Here is a 24,674-nt window from a genome sequence, read left to right as displayed (position 1 = left end):
AGCAAGAAGCAAAGCATAAAAAATGCCCACTCAATCCCACTTGTGTTGATATTCAGTATTAATACTGATTCTTTGTGTTCCAGCTTTGTTTCTTAATAAGGCACCCAAAAAGCACAGGCTTTCAGCAGTTTCCTAGGCAGATAACCATGACAGAGCAGTGTTTCTTCAGCACTGTGCAACTGTGACTCATGGAGACACAGAGCATGTGTCAGATACCTGTTACCAGCCTCATTCCTAACAACAAGTAGCCCCCCAAATCTGTGTGGTAACAAGATTGTGAGCTGACCAGGTGCTCTCACTGGGGTCCAGACAGCTTGGCAGTGAGCAGGAARTTCCATGTCTGTTGCTGCAACTGAGTCTGCTCTCTCCAAGCTGTTTTTTCTAGGTGGAGGAGATGCAGAAAGTGCTACGTCAGGCTTGATTGCCCCAAACAGTGATCTCTCAGTTTTCAAGCAGCACCACTCATCTGGCTCTGACTCATTGCAGTACTGCCTTCTCCAGACTGTACTTGTTGCTTCTCCTTTGTAAGCACAGCTCATTGAGCAAGTCTTCCCCCATCCCTGTCCCTGGAAGTGTTCAAGGGCAGGTTGGACAGCTGGTCTAGTGGAAGGTGTTCCTGCCCATGGCAGGGAGCAGGAACAAGATGAGCTTTAAGTTCTCTTCCAACTGTAAACCTTTCAATTCTCTCCAGTTTGGGGGGGGTGGACTGGGGGGKTGCAGCAGCACCTTCTGTTTGCTTCCTGGCTCAAGGGTTAGTTTGAGAATTCAGAGACTGCATTTGAATTCAGAGACTGGATAAAAAGTTCCTCTGTAGTGAGTCAGGCTTTGCTTACCTGAAACATCAGATCATTGGAAGGCAGTGTGTGGAGGGGGTGGGCCTTTATGGGAGCAGGAGTCCTATGTTGTACCTGTTGAACTATTTTCTCTCACAGAATAATTGTGAGTGTCATGCCTGTGTGTCAAGGGATGCCTGAATGCTTTGTAGGGTGAGTAGAGGAGTCATGTCATMGGCTCCTGGAGCATGATGGCCTCTGGCCACTAGCCATTGTGTATCTTATCTTGGTCCTGAACAATAAACACATCTTCAGCAGTGGTAGTGAGGGCAGGTTGGAGAAAGGATTGGGAGATGATTTATGRTTATATTTATTTCCATTGCTTCACATTTATCTGATGTTGGGCCTGCATTTGTCTGTGTGTATCTAAGTTACAGACACCTGGGTTTTTTAGGATAAAAATATGTTTATCATGTAAATGTCCCCTTTAATCTTTTCTCCTAAATGACCAAATTATCCAGGACTGGGTTTCAGTGAAGTTTTGTTACTGGTTATTGAGTCTGATTTAGCCCACGGCCCTGGGAATTCTGAACAGATACAATAGCCCATATTTCTTCATGTTAGCAATAAAGTATTGGGGAGACTTGTGTGCAGTGTGCTTTCCTGTACTAGATAGAAGGAAAACTGCCCTTTTCTATCTGCATCTTGGTTTATTTTGGCCTCCTAAGATTGTTTGGATTTGTACACTGAGTCACAGAGCAGTGTCTCTGCAGTCAGTGCACTGCCAGCCATGGGAGATGGGAGATCTCATGCTTCTTTYCAAAACTGCTTGAAAGCTTTTAAATCCCCAATCCCTCTCTCTGGAAGCAGGCACCAACAAACCTGGATGCGTGGGAGTTTCTGKACATGTGGAATACATCTGGGAGCCATCACAGGGTTAATTCCACTTAGTGGAGGTGTRTATCAGCAGGGCTGAGTGCAGGATAGCCTCACTGAGCAGTTCTGGGTTTGGAGGAAAAGCAGTCCACCAGCATGGATGTGGCCTGTATAACCAGGGGAGCAATTATTCCACTTTCYTCACAGTTCAGGAGCCAAGGGACACCCTGGAATATGTCAGGCAGCAGGTTAAAAACATGCTGCGTGCTTTCTTACACAACACATAAACTGTGAACGTTTTGTGGATGTGAGGACATCTGACACTTGAGTTTGAACCTGCACAGAGTAAGTTGAGCAGGTAACACATGCCATCTCTAGTGGAAGTGGCTTGTCAAAATTTAGTATATTATGCTCAAATCCCTCTGCAAACAGTGATGACATGTATTTTTTCCCCACCTATGCTGCTGGCCTCTGACAGAGCCAGGCTGGCAGGCTGGTGGGGTGTTTTTCTGGCATACAGCTCAGCTGTTGCATTGGGGTGACTGAATTGGGGTTCCTTCATGTAAGGTTTCACATTCTCTTCCAAACTTGGTGATGCCAWATGTAGAATCACAGAAGGGTTTGGGTTGGAGGGGACCTTGAAGCTCATCCGTTCCAGCCCCCTGYCATGGGCAGGGRCACCTGCCRCTAATCCAGGTTGCTCCAAGCCCTGTCCAGCCTGGTTTTGAACACTTACAGGTACAGGGCAGCCACAGCTACTCACATGACTGTATTAGTCCTTTCATGCTTRGGTTGTACTTCTTTGACTTTCCCCATTGTATGTGTTCTCACCCGTGGTGGTTTTGTCCCATCCTCTGTGCCCCCAGACCTTCCTTCCTCAGAGTTCACTTTACCTCCTGAAACTTGGATTTATAAGAGCTTCCCTTTGATTTTGAAAATTTATTTTCAGGAGTTTCTCCTTGGCCACTTGCCTCTCCACATGGCCTGTTTGTGCTGTCAGGGTTAGGGGCCCCAGGATCCCTCCAGGATCCCCTATGTCCTGGGAGCAAGCTGCAGGCTTTGAGAGCTGCAGAGAAATGCTGTTCCTCTCCCCCTTCCCTTCCTATCCCATCCCATCTTCATCTACTCTGCCTCACACTGTGCAGGTCCTTATGTTTTCATGGAGCACCATGTTGTGTTACTGGCCCTGGAATGATGGTGAGGGGTGAGAAACAGCAGTGAGCTCTCTCCAGGAAAACAGCAGCCATATCAAAGGGTTTGAGCAGCTCTCTGTGTCCTGTCTAGGCAGATCCTTTCCCTGGCCTCTAGCAGAGACTCTGCTTTCGTGTTCCAAGATATTGTTCAGTTGGGACATTTTTCCCCCCTTCTGCAAAACAGAGGGCAGTTCCCAAGAGGCTGAGCACATCTGAGAGTGTCCCCCACTCTGCAGTTAAACAGTGACATATTGGGACAAGGCTGGGGGAAATGGTTAAGAGGCTGAGAGAAACAGAAGCTATTGTTGTTGCAAAAGTTCAAGTTTCCAGCTTCCTCTTCCTCCACCTGTCAGGAGGGAGTGCTGGGCATGCTCCCGGCACTGAGCACAAACTCAAACATGCCCTCTGGGCTCAGCAGTGTCACCGAGTTAGTCACCCAGAACCCCAGTGGCGGGGTGAATAGAAGGCACATCTGTCTGGTGGCAGTGGGGGGAGAAGGCTCATCGTTGCCGACTTGGGCTCTTTATCTCTTCTGTGGGGATCAAAGCTTTGGGAGCTGCTGTCTYGAGGTAAAATAGGGCATATGCACAGTGCAGTAGGTGCTGCTCTGCCCAGATTCCGCCAGCAAATTCCAGAGCAGACAGTGACGTTCATAGAATTAGGGAATCGCAGAGTGGTTTGGGTTGGAAAGGACCTTAAAACTCACCCAATTCCAACCCCCTGCCATGGGCAGAGACACCTTCCACTAGACCAGATTGCCCCATCCAAGCTGGCCTTGAACACTTCCAGGGATGAGGCAGTCACAACTTCTCTGGGCAACCTGTGCCAGGGCCTCATCACCCTCACAGGGAAAAAACTCTCCCCAATATTCAATCTAACCCTGCCTTCTGTCAGCTTTCTGCACTAAAACTGTAAAAAAAAAAAAAAAAAAAGTTTGTAGGGAATCACTTAAATACAAATACTTCCCCAAACAGAAACAGCACCAGCTCTGACTCAGGGTTCTTCTCCTGACTGGGTCTCAAATCACAGAATCCCAGAAGAGTTTGGGTTGGAAGAGACCTTTAAAGGTCATCTAGTCCAACCCCTGCCATGGGCAGGGAACCCCTGCTGCAGTCAAGGAACAGTTTGTCATTTGAGGAACACTGGAAATGGTGCTAATAGAGCTGTATCCATGTGAGAAACTCCTTAGGACGTGAGTGTCCTGGGTCTTACTTGGTTAAAATATGGATAAACATCCTAAACATTGATCGGACTTTTATTTAATTAAAATAAAATACTCCTGCTGGTAAATACATTTGGCTGTCTGGGATCTGAGCAGTGGTCGTGGCTTTATCGATTGTCATATCATTAAATCAGGCGGGGAAAAAATTAATGATGGGCCTGAAGACCCTGAACATAAAGTTCAGTTGTCTGAAAATCTGTTAAGTTGCTGAGCATCATACAATGATTTAAAAAAAAAAAAAAAAAAGGAATCCAGCTCCTAAATGAAATGTCAATGCATATTATGGTAAATTATGTGATACGAGTAATTCTGTCACTGGGCTCAGTGATGTGGCCTTCCAGATGCTTATGATCTAGATTCCTGAATGGAAAACTAYTTGACTGATTCTAATACCTTTGCTCCAAGCCTGTAACCTAATCTCACCGGAGAGGCTCCAGCATCCATCCTGTTCCATGRTTAAACAGGTTTGGCTGCCTGACTAGGATCTTTTTTGATGCTGAAGAATTAAGATCATTCAGTATTCAGTACGTCCTCCCTTACAGTGTGTCTGTAGAGAAAAAAGCCTTTCAGCAAGTTCCCAGGTATTTTTCAGTGGCTCCAAAGTGCCTTGAGTACCCTAAAATGTTCCACAGGATGACAGAAYGGCTTTGGTTGGAAGGGTCCTTAAAGATCATCTAGTCCCAACGCCCCTGCCATAAACAAGGATGCCTCCCACTAGACCAGGCTGCTCCACACCTTGTCCAGCCTAGCCTTGARCRCTTCCAGGGATGGGGCAGCCACAGCTTCCTGGGCAATCTATGCTAGGGCCTCACCACCCTCMCAGGGAAGAACTTCTTCCCAATATCTAATGTAAATCTCTCATCTTTTAGTTTAAAATATCATCTTTTTATTCTAAGTTAAGGCTGATGTCCTGTCCTTTGTCCCAGGGGGAGATGCTGAAGAGTTTCRCTGCAGGTTTCATTTATGAGAAAACAAATGTGACAGGAGAAGGGAGTTTGCTTCACACTGATACAATGCGGAGTTAGATGTCTGTTGAGAAGAAACATCCATCTGTGTGGGTGCCCCAAGGACAGGTTGGATGGGGCTCAGAGCAACCTGTTCTAGGCGAAGGTATCCCTGGCTATGTCAGTGGGGTTGGAACTAGATGATCTTCAAGGTCACTTCCAGTCCAAACCCTCCTGTGAAATGTTAAAACTCATCACAGATGAGGTTAAGACTGACCCTTTGCAGCAGAATATCCCAGTGGCTGGCAGAAGGTGACTAGCATGGTCTCTCTGCCACTTCAACATAAAATCATGTAAATCCAATGGCCAAGTGCAATGGAGCTTATACTTTRCAAATTGTATTAATTAAACCCTGTTGAAGATGTTAATTACTAGTTGATGTTGGGCTTTTAGGCTTTAATTGCCAGGCAAAAGTTCCCAACCTGAAAGGGTTTGTGTGCTTCCATCCTGGATTAGCTGATGCCTTCTTTCTTACCTGCAGAGGTTTGGTGTTGGGGTTGTCTTGCCCCTCCTGGGTTCCTTTTGCAGGCTCCCTTTCCCTTGTCATCAACATTCCTTTATTTCCTGGATTTTCTGTGTCTGTTAGGCTGTCACACTGTAGGAAGGGGTTGATGTGAATGTTACTGCTTTCAAAGGACTTTAAAATGGCAAAGTAAATACAATGAGATTTGGAAATAACTTGGACATGTTGGTCCATACTGCTCTAAGAGACAAGTGGAAGGGGTTTGGGCATCACAATGTCTGGGAAAGGATTTTTGGAAGCAGTTGGGGTGAATCAGGGGGCGACAGTAAGATCTCTGCTGTYGCAGCATCCCGACAGCTCTGGTGCTGGTGGGAATGGCTCCTTAGTGTCTGGGGTAGCTGGGTGTGGAATTGGTTCCTGCAGTGGCAGTGAGAGAGCAATTTTCCAGCTGAGGGAGCAACTTTCTGTGCCTGGGCAAAGGATACAGCACACATGGTGGTACAGATGGAGCTGTGGTGTGGATTTCTCCCGCAGGCAGTGTCCTTCCAGCTGGAGCAGGTGATGGTGTGACCAGCAGTGGCCGTGGGGCTGAGTCAAACTGTCTTATCTCTGTTGTGAGTGCAAACACCTCTGTAAGCGGAGCTGCAACGGGAGCTGATCTTTGCAGATAGCAATCTGCTATTCCCTGTGTGTCCAGGCACATCCAGCCTCACCAGGACAGAAAGCTTTGTGGCTGCATGGGGATAKTTCTCCTTTTAGCAGTCTGTTGTCTGAGAGTGCTCTTGAGGCAGCAGAACTGGCAGCATGCTCTTAGCATTCACTTGCAGGGATGTGGTGCTTGCAGGAGAAAGCACATAAGGATATTTTCAAAAATTCTGCATAGAGAGGGTTGTCCAGCCCTGGCACAGGCTGCCCAGGGCACTGGTRGWATCCTCATTCCTGGAGGGATTTARTAGATGTGTGGATGTGGMACTTGGGGAYATGGGTTAGTGGTGAGCTTGGCAGTGTTGGGGGAATGGTTTGACTCAATGGTCTCAGAGGGTCTTTTCCAACCAAAATGATTCCATAATTCTATGCCATATCCTGTGGGGGGCCACAGCTGGTCTTGTGCAGCTACTCAGATGAGTTTTGTGGACCATTGAATAATGCAGGAGCTGTAGCCTGACCAGTGTTAGCCATGTGCAGGACTGTGTAGATCCAAACCCCCATAAGACTGTAGGTGAATCATCCCTGCTTTCCATCATGCTGCTGTGTGGTTCTTCAGGTATTAACATGATTAGAAAAAAGAAATAAAAATTGGATCTGGTATGGATTCTGTGTAAAAATTTGTTCCTCAAGTATCAAACTTTTTTGGAGCAAGGTCCTGTTGTTGACCTGCCACATAGTTCATTACCATTAAACTTTTAATTGTAATCCTGGTAAAGAGATCACAAACCTTCTGTCAGTGCTGTGATCATTTACAGTGGTCACAGTCTCCTGAATCACAGTTGGGAGCTMCAAATGAAGGCTGCCAGTTATGATTCTATTCTTTTAGCTATTAGGTCTCTGTCCAAGTGCCTGATGAACAGTTCAGAACATCCAGAACCAGGGCACCAGYGCTGGCCACACCTTCTGTCAAAAAAAGGGTGATGAAACTGTCTACCCAGACCCATCACCTGTATGTCACACCACCACTTGAGTCAGGAGAGTTCACCAACATCTTCTGTGTAGAGCTTGGCTGAAGCTGTCTGTCTGTTGGCTCTCATGCCCCAGTCTCTGTCAAATAAGGCAAGTAGTTCAACTGGAGAGGAATACAAGCTTTTTATTCAGACGATGTTTATCTCACTGGTTTCTCCAGTTAGTGGGGAGAACTGTGTTCATCTGTGTTCAAGGTAAAAGCCAAAGTATATGTAGTGATATTGCTGGTTGGAAATAACTTCAGGATTATCATAACTTCAGGATTATCATACCATATATCATGCCATTTAAGGGTTTGGTTGGGAGGGAGCTTCAAGACCATCTCATTCCAACCCTTCTGCCATGGGCAGGGTCCCTTCCACTAGACCAGGGTGCCACAAGGTCTGTCCAACCTGGTACTGGACAGTCCCAGGGATAAGACAGCCACACAGCTTCTCTAGGCACCCTGTACCAGGGCCTCACCACCCTCACAGGGAAGAATTTCTTCCCAATATCCCATCTAATCCTGCCCTCTGGCAGTGGGAAACCATTCCCCCTTGTGCTGTCACTCCATGGCCTTGTCCAAAGTCACTCTCTCCAGGTCTTTTGGAGCCACTTCAGACCCTAGCAGGGGCTCTAAGTTTTCCCTGGAGCTTGCTCCAAGTTTAACACCCCAGGTGTCTCAGTATATGAGTATATTTGTTCCTTGGGATAAGTTTCTAGTGAAACCATTGTGAAGGTTTCCACGGAGGTGGAGGAAGGTTGACAAGACACTCTAGGTATATCTGTGAGTGTTCCCTGGAGCAGCATCTCTGCTTTCCTCTGTTTTTTTCCAACTGTAGGAAGAGGAACATGATTTGTTTACCTCATTTTTGCTTGTTGAATCCCAGCACTCTTAGCCATCTGAMAATGTTGCCACCAGAGCAGACCAAGAGCAAGGAATTTAGAAAGGCTGTCCAAGTTCAGATGTGTACCTCCCCAAGTCCTTAAGGAGGTGATCTGACTTGTTCCATGCATGCAAGCAGTCACAACTGACCTCGATTTCCTTGCCTGAGATTCTGGGAGGAATTTTGAGACTTCAAGTGTGGTGCTTACACCGGTGGAACGTGGCTAGTGTGTTCACTTGTGTCTCTCCCAGCAGAGAGTTTAATGACAGCTCTTCCTCGTTACACCTTTGTGAAGGATGCACTGTGCAGAGACTGCCTCACCCAAAAAGGAAGATGGAAAAGCCTCAATTTGCGAAAAGGGGGAAGGATAATCCAAGGGGCAAAGAACTTCTGACTCCTGCATCGTCCTCCCTACTTTCTAAAGCCTGACCCATGGCTGCCCTGCCTTGATACTGGCAGCACTGTGCTCCTGTAGGAAAAATGGGTTTATAATCTTTTGGTAGTGTAAAGAGACATTGTACACTGACAGACAGTGACAGGACAAGGGGAAATGGCTTCAAACTGACAGAGGGGAGATCTAGATTAGATATGGCAAAGAAATTCTTCCTTCAGAGGGTGATGAGGCCCTGGCACACGTTTCCCAGGAGAGTATCGCCCAGCAGAGCCTCATCCCTGGAAGTGTCCAAGGCCACCTTGGGTGGGGCTTGGAGCAACCTTGTCTAATGGAAGGTATCCCTGCCAATGGCAGAGGGGATGGAACTACATGGTCTTACAGGTCCCTTCTAGCCCAAACCCTTCTGTGAATCATTCTGTGATTCTATGACTTGAACATGCAGGGTTTAGAGTTTGTCTCATCCCRTTTAACTTGAGCATTGTAAAATTTTTGTCTGAATTCTGAACTTCCCTTCTTCCTTGTGGCCTGCAGAGAGAACTGTCATTTCATACTGTCTGAGTTGGGCCCTTGTTTTAGGTTAAGCTAAATTGTCTGCTGCAAGAACCTGTCCCTTGCCCTTATCTTGCAAAAGCTGAGAAAATTTTGGAGACAAAGCACTGAGGGTAGTTTGGTGCCTAATATTTTTGGGGGTTGTGTTATTTGTACTTAGGCTGTATGAGAAAACTGCAAAGTATCTGCAGGTAACATGGACTTTGGAGATTCTCTGAGCTGCTCCTGAAGCCTAATGGGTGCTTTGCAGCTAAGGATCCAAATGTCATTGGAATTCAGGTTTATCAGCTTTGCTGCTGATTGGTTCTTCAGGAATTAGACTGAATAGAATAAATAAACAAACAAACAGTAAAGAAAATAACATGTTGGCATTGCAGCTTTTGAAAGTAGTGGGATTGCCATCACCTGGACATTTAAGTTTGGTCACCTGTGAGAAACTATATTGAATCAACTTCACGTGGGGACTTCTGGGCTGTGCTGGAGCAGGTGCMTGCACAGTAAAACATTCTGCTTTCCCTCATTAGCTCCAGGATGCTTGGGCTGCTCTCTCCATATCTGCTTCTTGACCACATCTCTCCCCTCTCCAGGTTGTTGCAAGAAGGCACAGATGTGAATGCAAGGCACAAGCTTGGCTGGACGGCTCTCATGGTGGCAGCCATCAGCAGGAACTCCAGGTACGAGCATCTCACATCTAAAGCCATACAGAGCTCTCGTAGAGAGTTCCTGTGAAGTTTGGAATGTGYTGTGGAGCTTAACCCAAGGGAGCTTGTCACTCTCCCTATGCCTSGTACATGGTGTGATGGATCAGGGCAGGCTGCTCCGCAATCCTGCAGATGTGACAGCTGAACTGATGGTGCCATTCCACAGCAGCTCTCAGGCTTTTGGCCATGGATGAGCCCATACCTATGTGACATCGTTGTGGTGGGTATCCCACCAGCCAAAATCACTCCCATAAGAGCTATCACATCCTTTCCCGCTGGTGGGGCCGTAGCTGGGGCTTTCATTCAAGCCTTTCTGGAGCAAAAAAGCTGAATGCTGTGCCTTTGCTCCACAGTTCCCATGATGATCACTCTGGCTTCTTGTAACCTTTTAAAGACACTCCTAAATATATTCAGTCTACAACTAAATTCAATTAGGGTTTTTTTTATTTAAGGAAAAAAAAAGAAAAAGAAATCCAATTTTGGGAAATGTGGGACAGACGGGAGAATGAGCTTTGATGTTACAACCTCTCAGGGATGCTTTACTTAGTCACAAGTTCATAAGCAAAAAAGCTTAATTACTTGGGAAAACACAGGATTAAAGCAATGCACAAAGGCTGAATATCCGCTCTCGGGTGACACTGTTCCAATCCATGTGCTGAGTTCGTGTGTGGTGCAAACTTTGATGTGTGCTRTGACAAGCGGAAAGTCGTGACCTCCTCAGGGAGCTCCTTAAGACAGGCCCAGAGGTGGGGGCTTGGGACTGTTTGTTTAACTTTGATGTCCCAGCAGCAACGGGCTCCGTTATTTGCCTGTCCACGAAGGGACGGGCTTGGGAGCCTCCCACCTTTCCCAGTGGACAATGGTCAGCAGCAGAGTGTGACGACTGTTGACCATTCCAAGTGACTGGTGAAGCAGAACAGGGCTTCCCGAGTTGGAAAGGCTAGGAGGAGACAGGGAGAAAGGCTGTTCATGGGACAATAATTACCTAAAATCAGGCCTAAAATCAAGTGGAAATGCTAATGAAAACATCTTGGCAGTAAAAAATATGTGGACCCCAGGCCAGTCCCTGCTGAGGGCAGAGCCGTCACCGCATCTATCTTTGTTGTGTATCTGGCCAAAAGAAAAACATTTTGGCTGTGTTGGGCAAATTCTGTTTATTTTTCCCACATTTTGGATGAATACTGACTTAAATTGAAAATTAAGAAGCCCTTCAATACCTGGAACTCAGTAGAACTTGTCTCCATATAGTAGCAGAGTAATTAGATACTGTTGGACTTGATGATCTTATCTAAGGTCTTTTTGTACCTTAGTAATTCTGATTCTGTTCTTTTCRGAAGCAAACATAAATGCAAGCCAGACTTGTTCCATATGTAACTGCTCCTGGGTTGTGCCAGACAAGGTTTTAGCCCTCAGTCCTGTTTCTAGCATTGTAATGTCCACAGTGCAGAGTGGGAAATGCATTGAGCTGGAGCATGACCCACAGAGAGTTTGAAATTCCTTACAAATGATTTGCTAATGAATATAGTCCACAGGTTCAACTKTGTAAATCAAACTAGACATTGTGGCCAGGGTGGACTGGGGAAGGGAGGAGTCAGAGGCACAAGGATGCAGGATGGTTTTGTTTTTAGAGTGTGGTCCCTTTGTAAAAAGGTTATGTTCTAAATATGCTTTCTCCAGCCACAGCAACTGATCTCGTAGAATCAGAATCATGGGTTGGAAGGAACCTTGAAGATCATCCACTTCCACCCCTCTGCAGTGGGCAAGAGCACTTTCCACCAGACAAGGTTGCTCCAAGCCCCATCCAACCTAGYCTTAAACACTTCCAGGGATGAGGTAGCCACAGCTTCTCTGGGTAACCTGTGCCAGGGCCTCACCACCCTCACAGCCAGGAATTTCTTCCAAATATCCACGCTAGCCCTGACTTCTGGCAGTGTAAATCCATCCCCCCTTGTCAGATTGCCTGTGTAATCCACCTGATGTGGTGGATTTGAAATTGTTAAGACTTTTGGTCCTTAGCCYCTCTGGAGAGGTGAGCTGGGCTGTCCCTGGCTCAGAGATGGCTGAGGTGCAGCCAGCTGAGCAGGACCTGCAGATGTTGTTTGCCTGCAAYAAGACCAAGATCATTGCAATTTTAACTTACTGGCTCTTTCACCCACTTCCTCTTTTACGGCTACTGATACCTGCACAGGTTCCTCAGCATGGTTTTGAAGGTCTGGGATGCTGAGAACTGAGATGAGTGTTTTCAGCTAAGAAAAAGGAAGCCTTCAGCCTCAGATTGCTGCCTTTCCAAAGGTGTTTTTCAGAGAAGAACGACATTTTCAGTCTCTGCGGTGCTGCTGGAGATTTCTATGACCTGTCCTTTAGCTTTGTCATGTTTCCCAATTTCCACAGCCCTCACTCTTCCAATTAGACTGCCCCAGTCCATCTGTTTAATTTAATTCCAGAGGCACTGCYTTAATGATTTCTGTCAGTTGCCATCAGCTACAAGATGAAATCCCATGTGCTGGAAGGCAAGTTTGGGGTTTGTCTTTTCTTTTTAGAGCAAAACAATGATCAYCTCCTTTCTCTTGGAACTGTCTTGTGTACAAAATGTGGGGAGACATTAAGAAGCATTCTGCAATGTTCCTATGGATAGATCTCCCAAGAGGAGAGTGAAGATATGGTGGTGGATCTAGTGGGGAGGAATCTTTCGGCTTCGTCTTTTACATGAGTCAATGTCTGAGTTCTTTGGTTCCATGAKGATACAGGATGTAATTGGGTTGTAATCAGTTATGACCATGTTTACAGGAGCAAAGGAAGGTTTTATGCTGTAATTCCCATTGCTGTGGGAATTACCATAGCATTGGCATATTTTTAGTATTTAAGCTTTAATTAAATGCATACTTAGAGCTTTGTGGGGTTTGTGCATTTGTTAAAATAAGCAATAAAGCTATCATAAATGAAACCCCAAAGCAGGTAGGACTTCAGCTGTGTGTCTATATTTTGTGGCACAGTGACCTTTTCTATATCCAGCTACTCCGGTTTTTATCATTTCCACAGAAATAAAGTGACAGTGAAATATCAAGCCATCTTCTCAGCCTCCTCTGAAGTAGAGAACTGCTTGTGTGGAAGGGGAAACTAAGGCACAGAGTAGTACGGAAAGTCTGCATCTGAATCTGTCAGTTGTGATGACAGAACATTGGAGGGCCTGGTCCTACAAACTGGGGCATTGGCTTTCAGCCGCTCCCTTTCTGGATGTTTTTGATGAACAGTGACCACTTAACTGTTCCTGCAGCTGTTCCTCATGCCTCTGCTTTGACAGCACCCCCATCTCAGACCTCTGGGCATGAGCATCCCTCTTTTCAGGGATGAACACCATCCGATGTCTTGCAGTTCAGGCACAATGTGCTACTGTCAGTTTAGCTGGTTCCTGCACCTCTCCAAGCCACAGAAATGGCCTCTCTTCACATTTTCTTGCAGCTTCAGGCAGGGATCAGGGCTCCTAACACTCCTCAACTCCCTTGTGTGCTTTCACCATGCTTCTGGAGCATGATGCAGCCATGTCACACTATTAAAGAAAACTGAACAGTATAGCATTTACCACCCTTCAAGGGTTCCCCCCCACACACACCCTTTTTGGATTCCATAATCCCTTTTTATCAGTTTTTGAGCAGTTAGTCATTTTATTCAATAATAAAACATCACAGCGCGAGTGATTGCTGTGGCTGCCTGGCTTTCTGAGCCATAGATAGTCATAAACATGCTCCTGGGAAGGCACACATCCACATTTAGCCTCATCTGAGCAGCAGCTCCTCCCAGATCTCCTGCCCTGCTGAGTTTTAGACAGTTAAGATATAACCACACAAGGATCTTCTTTGTGTCCRGGCAGGACATGTGGCTCCTGCCAGAGCTCAGGGCAGCCGCATATCAAAACCCACCCAGGCGTTTGCATTGTGCTGATAACACACGGTCATGGGGATCATCAGGCTTCTTGGTTCACCAACCCCAGCTGCCGGCGCCTTGGTGCAGGCACAACGTCTCTCTTGACGCAGCCCCAGTCACCTCCCGCCATCTCACCATTGATTTCTCCACCCCCTGTATTGTATATAAGTATTTATTTATTGAACAATATGTTGGTCCAGCCATTACAAGCAGAAAGCACTTTCCCCAATCGATTGTACTGCCCAGCCAACTCTAGCTCAGCATTGCCCTCTGAGTCATCACCAGGGTCAATTTAGTTTTATATTCATGCTGATGAATAGGCTCTGTCTCTAATCCAATCAAAACTTGATCAGCAAATTAAAACTCAGCTTGTTGAGGCTGTTGAGCACAGGTRAGTTATGGAGGGAAGCTGAAGCAGCCCAGCTGGACAGTGGTGTCCCACTTCTTCTAAGATCTGCCAAGGTGTGTTGTTGTGCCCTAATGCCTTGCAGCAAGAATAGGAATACAGAAAGTGTATGGGCCAGAGAATCCTCCATTTGAAACTCATTCATCATGGGATGGTTTGGGTTTGGAAGAGCCTTAAAGCTCATCTTGTTCCAATCCCACTACCATGGGCAGGGACACCTTCCACTAGACCAGGCTGTTCCAAGCACCATCCACCCTGGCCTTGGACACTTCTAGGGATGAGGCAGGTACAGCTTCTCTGGGCAACCTGTGCCAGGGCCTCACCACCCTCACAGCCAAGAATTTCTTCCCAACAWCCCATCTAACCTTGCCCTCTGTCAGTTTGAAGTCATTCCACCTTGTCCTGTCCTTCCATGCCCTTGTCCAAAGTCTTTCTCCAGCTCCCTTGGAGCTCCTTTAATCACCTCATTTTGCAATCTTCCTTTTTCCAGGGACATTCACCCACTTTGCACTGCCAAGTACAGTTTCTTTGCATTTTGATGGCACCGTTACCTTTCCTACAGGGTAATTTGCTTGAATGTCCCATGACCTGCAGATTGGATAGGTACAATCAATACCTGTGATTCCAGGAAGCTCTGACTGATGTAGGAGTGCCTGGATGGGTTGGCACATCCCAAAAGCAGGAGATGAGATTGAAAGATRATTGGAGGGGGAGGCTGAACATGTGATGTGTTGTTAATAGACTAGTGCCAGGATTTTGGCACAGCAGATTTTGCCAGGAAGCAACGATATCTGTGCTTATTATTAAACTTGAGCCTCCCAGCCATTKTGAGAGCTATGGAAATGTTTCTTACTGCAGGGAATATGGTGCAGAGGGTGATTCACAGGGAGAATAGACCAGTTCTGTCCCCATCACCTACTGCATCACTCTTAGACCACCTTGCAACTTCTCACAGAAGRTCATTTCCCAGAGAAGAATGCTGAACATGTAGGCAATGGATGAAAAAGAAGGGTCTTCCTGAGTATCCGAGAGCACATGGAGGAAGTATCTGATGGAGTGCCTGGGAAAAGCACTCATTTCAATGTAGTCACTGTGGGCAGGAAAGGCAGATGGATAGAGTTACCAAGAAAATGACAGCTCATCCTATGTTACCATATGACTCACTCAGTACCTGTAGCTTACTCAYGGGCCACAATGTTGTGGATTAAAGTCCCACACGGGGACTTGGGATCATTTCACTTAAAATGAGGCAGATTCAGGGACCTGAAGATACATCATAATCTGCGAGCAAAAACTGAAGTAGAAGGATCTCTTTGATGGTGATAGCCATGTGAATAGGGTCCCAGAAGGGTGGTTTAACTGTATCAGAACCTATACTTCCAAGGACTTGAGTGATACATGAGGCCCAGCTGCCTGGTGGGGATGCTGAAAGCGCTGATGCAAGGATTACAGTAACCTCTAGAGCAAGATCATCAGAGGCTTAATTGCAGCACATAACTTCTTACCTGAAGGAGATGTCCAGCCCTGTCACAGGCCATCCAKGGCAGTGGTGAAGTCCCCATCCCTGAAGGGATTTAAAAGCTGTGTGGGTGTGGCACTTGGGGACATGGGTTTAGTGGTGGCCCTGGCAGTGCTCGTAGAACAGTGGGACTCAGTGATCTCAGAGAGATTTTCCAACCCAAACGGTTCTGTGATTCTGTGACTTTATCCTGGTTGATGGCTTTATACTGGGGAAAATGGTGCCCCTGCCCATAGCAGGGGGGTTGAAACTAGATGGTTTTTAAGGGTGCTTCCAGCTCAAGCTAGTCTGTGATTCTGTGATTCTATGAATGGTTTTATAGCATGGAAAGTGACGTTATACTGGGAGAGTGTCTTTATACTGGAAAGAGTGGCTTTATAATGAGAAAATTACTYTATACTGGAGGGAATGGGTTTATACAAAGGCTGCATTATATAGGTGGGGATTGGTTTCTTCTCCTGYGTAACAAGTGACAAGACTAGAGGAAATGGCCTCAAATTACTCCAGGGAAGGTTTAGGTTGGATATTGGGAAAATTTCTTCATGGAAGGGGTTGCCCAGCCCTGGTATAGTCTGCCCAGGGCAGTGGTGAAATCCCCATCCCTGGAGGGATTTGAAAGCCATGATTCCATGATTCTGTGATGGTTTCTGTTCAGTAGGTAGATGTCCATCTCTAGGAGCATGGAGGTTGTCAATACAGTCCCTATAAAACAAGGCAGAACCTGACCCGCTGTCTTCCATTCTGCACCTCCTGTTTTCATGGGGACTACCTCTTCAAGGTCTTTGATTCATTCTCTTGATGACTTGGTTGATCATGGTAGCACCAAGTACTGGAGATGCAGGATGTTTTCAGAGGAATCCAACACTGGATCTTCCAGAAGAACTTTGCACAGATCAGTGACCTATGCTAGAGCTTTCCCAGTTAGAAAGACTGGGTGTRGCTCATCTCACTCTGTTCCACAGTCTTTGACACATGGCACAGTGCAAGCCAGATGCAAAGGGTAGGTCTGACCTACCTAATGACCAGAGGTGGGAGAGAGCCTGGGCTGGTGGCCTGTGAGTGTATCTATTCTGTACGCCCAAAGCCATGCACTTGGCCTTATGGGGCTTTTGTGGCAGCCAGATCGCACCCTTGCTTTGCATTTTTCTGTAGCAATAGATGATGGTGATAAAGGTCTGAGTTCTGAAGCAGAAGTGGGAGTGGAGCTAGGCATGCTGAGCAGCCCTTCCTAGAGGTCCTGAAGAAATTTTAGGGTATGTTTTGTGGCCAGTGTGTTATCAATGCTCCTAAGGTGGTCCAGAAGGATCTGCAGGCTTGCCGTGGCACTCCTACGTGGGATGTCCTGACTGATGTGGCCTTGAGGAGCAGTGTAGCAAGACAGTGTAGRCACATCTCTTCTGAACATGGAGCAGATATTTGGATCAGTGTCTTTTCCTTGGCATCACATGGTCTGTTCTCAGATCATAATGTGGCCTCGGGGTGGGGCAGGGGATGCACCACCATGGACACCTGAGGATGAAACAGTGAGGTTATATCTCACTGGATCTGTACTAAAGATCGTAGGTTATCTCACACACTGACCCTTGAAACAAGATCAAAACTACTTAGTGAACTGAGAGAAAATTCAGACTCATTGGAGAGATTTGGGTGGTAGAGAGTGAGCACATCTGTGATGAGAGGCTGCTCTGGGTGTCATGTCTTCCACTGCTGATGTCTGAAAGTAGGTGATGTCTCAAAGAAAGATATCGATCTGTTGGAGCTAGTACACAGGAGGCCATGGAGATGCTCCAGGGGCTGGAGACAGGCTAAGAGAGATGGGGCTGTTCAGTCTGGAGAAGAGAAGGCTCCAGGGAGACCTCAGAGCCCCTGTCAGGGCCTAGCAAGGCTCCAACAGAGTTGGAGAGGGACTTTGGRCAAGGGCCTGGAGTGACAGAACAAGGGGAAGTGGCTTCCCAATGACARAGGGCAGAGTTAGATATGATATTGATGAGAAATTCTTTCTTGTGAAGGTGGTAAGGCCCTGGCACAGGTTGCCCAGAGAGGCTGTAGCTGTCCCATTCTTGGAAGTGTTCCAGGCTAGATTGGAGCAACCTGGTGTAGTGGAAGGTGTCTGTACCCATGGCAATGGGGGTTGAAATTAGGTGAGCTTTAAGGTCCCTTCTAACCCAAAGCATTCCAGCTCTTTATGATCCCCATCCTTAGTGCTTGTTCTAAGCCATCAGGTATCTAATTTGATCATGGCTGTGCAACTCGATCTATTCAAGAACCTCTGCATTGTAGCATGCTCCTGATGACTGAAAAGGGGAAGGGTCATAATTGGAAATTGCTGTTTGCGGAATAAAAGCCAGAACCTCTCAACCAAAATATTATAGAACAAAGGACACTGTTGAAATATGGATATAAATGAAATACAGATATAAATAAATAGAGTACAGATATAAATGAGCTCTGTAATGCTCACAGGGATTCCCTGAAAGGAGAGTGGAGCCAGGTAGGGGTCGATTTCTTCTCTCAGGTGACAAGTGGCAGGACAAGAAGAAACAGCCTCAAGTTGCACCAGTGGAAGTTTAAGTTGGATATTGGGAAAATTTCTTCCCCAAAAGGGTTGTCCAGCTCTGGTATAGCCTGCCCAGGGCAGTGGTGGAGTTCCCATCCCTAGAGGGATTAAAAACATTTGGATGTTTGACATGGGGATGTAGTTTAGGGGGGAATGATCCCTAAGTTTTTTAGCTTTTTGTATTTTCCATATATTTGTMGCTTTGTAGATTGTTAAAGTATGGCTGTAGCTTCTTTTCCTATCTTTCTTCCCTGCATTTAGGAAGAATAAGTTAACCTTATAAACACATTCCTAAACATTGTTTAGTCTTATTSCAAGGAGAGAATCAACTACAAAGAACTACAAAGTTCTGTTTTCCAACCAGAATCTGGACCAGACATAACAAAAGTGGGGCAAAAGAAACCTCTGGACTGCTTCCAGTGGAGCAAGACCCCAGAAATTACTACCTAACCAACTAACCTTTAATTGGACAGTATACGATAAGTATATACTAATCARTTAACCTTATAAAAATTGTAGAATTACTGTACCACATGTGATTTTCACCATATTGTGTACCTGAAAGCATTCAGGTAAAGGTTCGCTTTTATAGTTGCTCTAACATTGTTGGAAAGATCTATTATATTTTCCAGGCGTCAGTGGGCTTGGCAGTGCTGGGGGAACAGTTGAACTTGATGGTCTTAGAGGGCTTTTCCAACCTAAACAATTCCATGATTCTGTCTCCTGCCCCCCTGGTGCTGTGCTCACTAGGGGTGACTGTTCATGGTGAGGAGCACACCAGTGCCGATATCGAGCCAGCGTCTGTTGTACTGTGCTCGAATAATAATATAACCACCTTTGATTCTGCTAATTCATTTATAGGGTAAATGGGAGAGGAGCTTAAGTTAAATTCCAGATGTGACTTGACAAGCCACAGCCTGCAGGTACATGTCAGTCAGGCTGCAGTGCACATCGCTGTCAGCCTGTGAGCCATGTCACTAGTGATGAATGCTAACAAACGAGTTACTGTCTAGTTGTCATGGGAAGCTTGCACACTGAAAAAAAATTAAGAATTAACTGGCTTCAAGCTGCTTTCAGAAGGGGTGAGTAATCTAATTCTGGCTTGTTGATTGTTTGGATTCAGAAGCAGAGAGTCAGGACTTCCACACCAAAACTGCTTGGACAGTGTGTCCCGTGTGTTCTGTCCTGCTGCGGGATGTTCCATAATGTGCAACATTTGCTGGCAGCCCAAACTCCAGCATGTTCTGGACTGATCCCCRGCACCRTGGGCAGCAGGGCAAGGGAGAGGGTTCTGCCCTTCTGCTCCACTCCAGTGAAACCCCACCTGCAGTGCTGCATCTGGCTCTGGCATCCAGCATCAGAAGTATGGGAAGCTGCTGGAGTGAGATCAGTGGACACCAAGGAGGTGCTCCAGGGTCTGGAACACCTTTGCTCTGGAGACAGGCTGGGAGAGCTGGRGTTGTTCAGCCTGGAGAAGGGAGGGCTTTAGGACGTTATGGTCCTTTCCAGTGTCTATRAAGGATAAAAAGTTCAGGTTACAGAATCACAAGGTTGTCTGGGCTGAATGAGTCTTAAAGCCCGTGTCATTCCACCACCTACCATGGGCAGGGACACCTTCCATTAGATCAGGTTGATCGAAGCCTCATCCAACCTGGCCTTGAACACTTCCAGGGATGGGGCAGCCACAGCTTCCCTGGGCAACCTGTGCCAGGGCCTCACCACTCTCCCAGCCAAGAATTCCTTCTCAGTATTCCATCTAACCCTGCYCTCTGGCAGTGGGAAGCCGTTCCCCCTTGTTCTGTCACTCCTTGCCCTTGTCCAAAGTCYCTCTCCCAATCTCTTGGAGCCCTTTCAGGCCCTGGTAGGGGCTCTGAGGTCTCCCTGGAGCCTTCKCTTCTCCAGGCTGAACAGCCCCAGCTCTCACAGGCTGTCTCCAGAGCAGAGGGACTGCAGCCCTCTCTGATTAACTTATGAGCCTCCTTTGGACTTCTTCCTATGGAAGTTGCTTGTATTTCTTAGACTGGTACAATGGCACCTTTAGTATCAGAGGTGCAGGTGCTGTACAATTGACTCCTAAAAGCAGTGTAGTTTTGATTCCCTTAATCTGCAKAGTGTTACGATAATCTTCCTTTTTTTCCGGGGCAAGGGTGACCTTGGAGCCAAGGTTTATATTGAGGAATATGCCTTGTGCTAGGAGCATGTTCTGTGCACGTCTCCTCAGGAGGATTGCATATCCCTACAGTCACCCCTTTCTCTAGTGCCTCCCCAATCTCATTCATTTTAGAATATGCTGGTGGAGCTCTATKTGTGGAAGTGTTCCGTTATGGTGTGGATTAACTTGCCTGGGGTGTTAACATTCCCAGGAATATTTGAGGAGGGATTTCTGAGCACTTCTCAGTCTCTGAAGGGGCTTTAATTTCTCATCTACTGCTTCTGCTTTATTTTCCTTCTGTTTTGTGACAGTGTGGTGAAGGCCCTGCTCACAGCTAATGCAGATCCAAACCTTGGGGATGATTTCAGCAGCGTGTATGAGATTGCCAAAGAAAAAGGCCTCCATTCCTTGGAAGGTAAGATGTTTTGTGTGTAGCTACCAACATTTGCTTTTAAGGTGCCAAATTTTGTTTCTTGATTGGACCTCATGGAGTTTTTTAGAGCTCATTTCATCTTCTTCCATTTAAATGCAAAGTAACTGAAGTATTTGGATTAGTGTGTGTCTGAAGAGGAAAGGACCCTTGTGTAGATATTATATCGAAGCAATCCTTCAATTTCCCAGTGATAAACTGGTCTTAAATAGCCAGTACATAATACAAAGTCATAGACAGGCCATTCCATTGACCCACACACAGCCACATCCTGTGGAAGGAGAAGGATTCAACGCAGTATATTCCACCAGTAGCTTTAATCCAGGTCTTATCAGGAGCTGCAAAATGCAGAAGGACTTGGCCAATTGAAATRAAGCTGAATGATGTAATGAATGATTACTGTGACTGATGCTGGGTTTAGGCAGGCATCAGTACCAGCTCTCAGCCCCAGAAACCTCTCCATGGAAACAAGGTCATTTTCTGCAGAGTCACATCATCTCATTATGGATATTCTTGGCAGAACTCAGGTTCCCCATTCCCCTTTCATTATCCCCATCACTGAAATGTTGCTGCAGACTGAGAATCATAGAATCATGGGATGGTTTGGGTGGGAAGGGACCTTTAAAGCCCATTCAGTCCAACCTGGCATGGTGTGGATACCTTCCACTAAGTCAGGTTTCTCAGACACCTGCATTGTTTATTCAGACCTATTTAAATTTCCCAGACTTTTTATGACAATTAAATTTTTATGACAATAAAAGGTAAAATTTTCTTGGGTCTGTGGTTATCGGGATATATCTGGATTCTTGGTGCCCAGCTGTGCTTCAGAGCAGCCAGCTGCAYGTTCAGGGGTTCTTCTGTTCCACACACTGGCAGGAATACTGGTAAAACTCAACCCCCCCTAAAATGTCCCTGTCTTTCCTTCCCCATTCCAGAAGCCTTTTCTCCATCCAAGCACTGTGCTGACCTGCCAACTTCACCTCTGAGCTGGCAGACCATGGGATGTTTCCCAGACATCCCCCTTGCCCTGCCATGGCCCAGCCAGCTGCTGGGACTTGCATTCCYGGGTACAGCTGTATCCACAGTGGCTGCATTTGTGTGCTCTTACCTGCTTGCAAGCTAAACCTTGTCCTGGCTGTTCTGAGTGGAAGATTGGAGGAAGCCACACAGTTTGTCTCACTCTTGCACAGCATTGTTTGCAGAGCCAATCATGGAGTCATAGAATAGAATCATGGAATCATTTAGGTTGGAAAAGCCYTTCCAGACCATTGAAGTCCAGCCATTCTCCCAGCACTGCCAAGGCCAGCACTAGACCACGTCTCCAAGTACCGCACCCACAAGGGTTTTAAATCCCTCCAGGGATGGGGACTCTACCATTGCCCTGGGCAGSCTGTRCCATGGCTTAAAACCCTTTCCATGAAGAAATGTTTCCCAGTATCCATCCTGAACATCCTCTGGAACAGCTTGAGATTRTTTCTTCATGTYCTGTCCCTWGTTCCCTGGGAGAAGAACCCCCACCTGGCTTCATCCTTCTGTCAGGGAATTGTAGAGAGCGAGAAAGTCCCCACTGAGCCTCCTTTTCTGCAGGCTGAGCTCCCTCAACTCTCTCAGCCACTCCTCACCAGACTTACGCTCCACATCATTCCACAGCTACATTGCCCTTCTCTGGACATGCTCCAGTGCCTCAGTGTCCTTCTTGTAGTGAGGGACCCYGAACTGAGCCCAGGTGTGGCCTCAGCAGCACTCACCATAGAGTTACTTCCCTCATCCTGCAGCCACACCATGGATGCTGTTGAGACACAGTGACATTATCCATGGGCCTGTCTGCTTTTGACTCAGTGCTAAGAGATGAAAGCTCTGTGAAAGCCTAATGAAGGTGTAATATTTGAACCTTTCATAAAGCACAGATTGAGTTAAGAAGATGGAACAGTGAGGCAGCGGCTTTGGCAGGGCGTTATTCTGTATTTTTAAAAGCTCCCTGCTCTCATCCCTCACTGTGACCCACCCGTGCCTCAGACCTACTCCTTGATGGGATAGAGAGCATACATAGATCACATCCCTATAGCAGGGAATGCAAAATGTATGAAACTACATTAAAAAATGAGCAATAGAATGCCAATACATAATGCATGTACATAGACTTTATTTAAGATAAAGTATATCAACCAAGAAAGTTAATTGTTTTTGTCTGCATTCATCCCTCTATAACGTTATATATTTTGGGATGAAGAAAAGATAAGGCCACTCCATAAGAAGTTGCATTAATTCTTTGGTTGACATGTTTTATTAAAAAGAATAAATTCAGTTGTGTTTTTAAAAAGAGAGAAACTGCCTTTGTTTTTTCCTTTTTTTTAGACATTTACATATTTCGTGTATAAATATTTTTTCATAAAAACATCCAAATCGAGAGGGTATGCTTCACAACCACTGCACAAAATATATTACAGACATTTATATGGATGGCAGGAAGGGAGACAGAGGGCTGAAAATTTCCAGGCACCCAGTGATGGATGGTGGACGAGGCTTCCCCTGACGCTTTATTGAGTTTCCGATGATTATCTCTCTCGGAGACATTTTTTACAGATGACGGCCGAGCTGTCACAATGGACCATGGGGGAAAAAACCCAACAATAATAACACTTTAATCTCTTTACTGCACTGCTCCCTAGTATCTCAGATTCATCTTCCCTGACGCACGCAGTTCATTATCCTGCTCCTCCCTGGGTAGGAAATGACGACAAATAAATAAATATACATACTCACCCTGTGTGCTTGGAGAAAGGACCCAGGGAAGGAAAGGAGCCAGGGCATTAATTGATCTTCCTGGAGGGACTGTGTTTCATTAGTGGAGATACTGGGCTCAGACAGCATCAGGTATTCGTCATGGCATTTCTCTCTTCTGAGCTTTTCAAACCTCACGGAAATCTTCTGATGGCTCTTAGGAGGGACTGTGGAGAAGTCCCTSTGCAGCCCACCCACTTTCCAGCTCTGCTTGCTTTGCTGTAGCACAGTATAAGGTGCTCAGAGCACTTGAAAGCTCTATCTGTCCCTGAACTTGGGTCTGCAAAGGGTACAGACCCTTTCACCAAGGAGCTGGACACACCTCCAGGAGCAGAATTTGGCCCATCAGGTGGGTGGTTTTCATTTGCATGAAAACTCACTCATGCTCCATTGTGGGGCAGGTATTTATGAGGCTTCCTTTGGGCAACCTGTGCCATTGCTTCACCACTCACACCCACACCACCTTCCTCATTCAGGAAGAATTTCATCCCAATATTCAATCTTACCCTGCCCACTGTCAGTTTGAAGCCATTCCTACTCGTCCTGTCRCTATCTGCCCCAGTAATAAGTGACTCTTTTTTTGCTGTTGACTAAAGCAAAGAGTTTAAAATCCAGGTTTTCTAAAACCTGATCCTTAGACCACCTACAGGAGAGCATGGGTGCTGAGACCCTTCCTGCAGAGCCATGCCCTGCTGAGACACATGGATTTACGATTTCCAAAATCAGGAATTTGCTTGAAAGTCGAGCCACAGTGGGGCAACATTCTTTTCTGTCACAGCTTCCCTTCTGTTCGCTAAAATCATTATTTAAATYAGATATCGGGAAGAAATTCTTGCTTGTGAGGATGGTGAGGCCCTGGCACAGGTTGCCCAGAGAAGCTGTGGCTGCCATATMTCTGTAAGTGTCCAAGGGCATCTTGGATGGAGCAACCTGGTCTAGTGGAAGGTGTCYCTGCCCATGGCAGGGGGGTGGAACCAGATGAGCTTTAAGGTCCCTTCCAAGTCAAACCATCCTGTTATTCTATAATAAATGGTTGGGAAAAGGCTGAGATCTTCACTCAGGTGTTCTGCACCCACCGCCTCCCCTGCCTGCGCACTGTGTAAGCAGTCACTGGGATACAGGGAAATCATGTTGTGTTTGTCACTGCTGCTCCTCAGTGGAATGGGGGCAACAGCTGCCAGAAATCCCCA

General features: G+C 46.4%; 1 protein-coding gene across 1 annotated transcript in view; it reads left to right on the top strand.

The window, feature by feature from the left end:
- Positions 1-24,674, top strand: part of CLPB (ClpB family mitochondrial disaggregase) — a 72,120-nt gene that overhangs the window by 5,763 nt on the left and 41,683 nt on the right. Inside the window, exons 3-4 of the mRNA XM_057377003.1 lie at positions 9,605-9,691; positions 20,585-20,688. Of these exons, the coding sequence (XP_057232986.1) occupies positions 9,605-9,691; positions 20,585-20,688 (191 nt within the window). The remainder of the gene's footprint in view (positions 1-9,604; positions 9,692-20,584; positions 20,689-24,674) is intronic.

The sequence above is a fragment of the Malurus melanocephalus genome, unplaced genomic scaffold (assembly GCF_030028575.1).
Source record: "Malurus melanocephalus ecotype Western Australia unplaced genomic scaffold, MMel_1.1 scaffold_298, whole genome shotgun sequence".
Lineage (NCBI taxonomy): Eukaryota > Metazoa > Chordata > Aves > Passeriformes > Maluridae > Malurus > Malurus melanocephalus.
The sequence above is the reverse complement of the archived record's forward strand: the minus strand, read 5'-3'. Positions and strand labels throughout refer to the sequence as shown.